Source organism: Fulmarus glacialis, unplaced genomic scaffold, assembly GCF_000690835.1.
Source record: "Fulmarus glacialis isolate BGI_N327 unplaced genomic scaffold, ASM69083v1 scaffold21079, whole genome shotgun sequence".
Taxonomy (NCBI): Eukaryota; Metazoa; Chordata; class Aves; order Procellariiformes; family Procellariidae; genus Fulmarus; species Fulmarus glacialis.
The window spans coordinates 5052-6472 of NW_009232867.1; the positions used below are offsets into that span (position 1 = coordinate 5052).

A 1421-nucleotide genomic window follows, 5' to 3' on the forward strand; every position below is an offset into this window, starting at 1 on the left:
GGGTGCAAACTGAGAGACTCAGACCTATGCCAACCTTGTGAAATGGAGATGTCAGAGGCTTCAACAGCAGAGAGATGGATATCAACAAAAATGCTCAAAGAATTAGTAAGATATGTTTTGAGAGAGGTAAACTCAGTGGATAGACTTAGCCTAGTACACTTCATTGGGATGAAAATGTTCCATAGGTTTGTACATAACATCAAAGGAGTCTATGGGCTGACATGCCATCACATTCTTGATGTTTCTGAAAATTAGTCCTATGCAAATCCCAAATGAGTATAGAAAAAGCCCCCAGCTCTGCCCCATACAACAAAAGTGTGGGAGTCAGCCTCTAATTTAAAGCAGGTCAGTTTATCGTGCAGGCTTTTAAGAGCTGTTGCTATGAGCTGGAATTGCAACTCTACCTCCTTCATCTTCTGCAGAGGTTATTTGTCATCAGACGTGCAGCAGCATGGAGCCAGTGGTTTTCCTCATGCCTAGTAATGCTTCCCGCTGCTCTGAAGGGATGTTCAGCTCTTCTGCTCGGAGGCTCTATGTGCATCGGTCCTGTGAGGCTTCCAGAGCCCCTCTGCTCCCAGGGAATTTCCCTCCAATGTTCATGTATTCCTCCCAACTCAGTGCCACAGGCTCATCAATGAGAATAAGCAGAATTGGAAAAAAGGAATGATTGGATTTTGTGTCCCCAGGGCGCTTTACCTTGTTTTTGTGCTATGTTGTTGAAGCCACTGGTATCTTTATTGCTCTTCTCTACACTTTTCAGTAAAACAAGATCCATTTAGGAAGCAGCTTTGGCTGATTTGATTTTCCATTTAGACTGTGGTTCTGTATATACTTAGTGACTGAAATCACATTTGCTTCCTTATGTGATCCTCCCCTTACCTGTGTGCTAGATATTAACAAGGTCCTCTTTTCCCTCTGTCTCTGTTTTCCCTAGTACATGGGCTGTATTGAAGTGCTGCAGTCAATGAGGTCCCTGGACTTTGGCACGCGAACGCAAGTCACCAGGTAGGCGGTATCAAATGAAATTCAGCCCAAGAATGAAAAGCCCGAGCACTAATTTCTGTATAAAGCCAAGGGTGCATGCCAAGCTCTGAGACGATTTTGAACAGGAGTTTGCATGGGTTTTTTTGTTTTTCCCAAGCGATGATTTGAATTATTTGGTCATTACAATAGGCTATTTGCACTGGAAAATGAATTGTTTCAGCCACAGACCTGATTTCTCTCCCAGTTCTTGTTCTGGATGCAGAGAGCCTCCCCCTGCAGTCGCAGCACGGTACAGGCGTGCCCAGCTCGCCGGGTGCGGGCGGCAGCCAGGCCACGCGCGGGCTCCGCGCTGCCTGCACAGCTCGCCCAAGACAGGGGGGAAATCTGCTGCTGCTGCCGCGGCTGCGGCCGGGCCCGGCAGAGCACCCGGGTGCTCG

The 1421-nt window shown here is 47.6% G+C and overlaps 1 protein-coding gene across 1 annotated transcript in view; it reads left to right on the top strand.

Annotated features, from left to right (window-relative positions):
• Window positions 1–934: 934 nt before the first annotated feature.
• Window positions 935–1421, top strand: part of SHC4 (SHC (Src homology 2 domain containing) family, member 4) — a gene marked incomplete at its 5' end in the record, with an annotated part of 22727 nt that continues 22240 nt past the window's right edge. Inside the window, 1 exon segment of the mRNA XM_009585121.1 lies at window positions 935–1005. Coding sequence (XP_009583416.1) covers window positions 935–1005 — 71 coding nt within the window.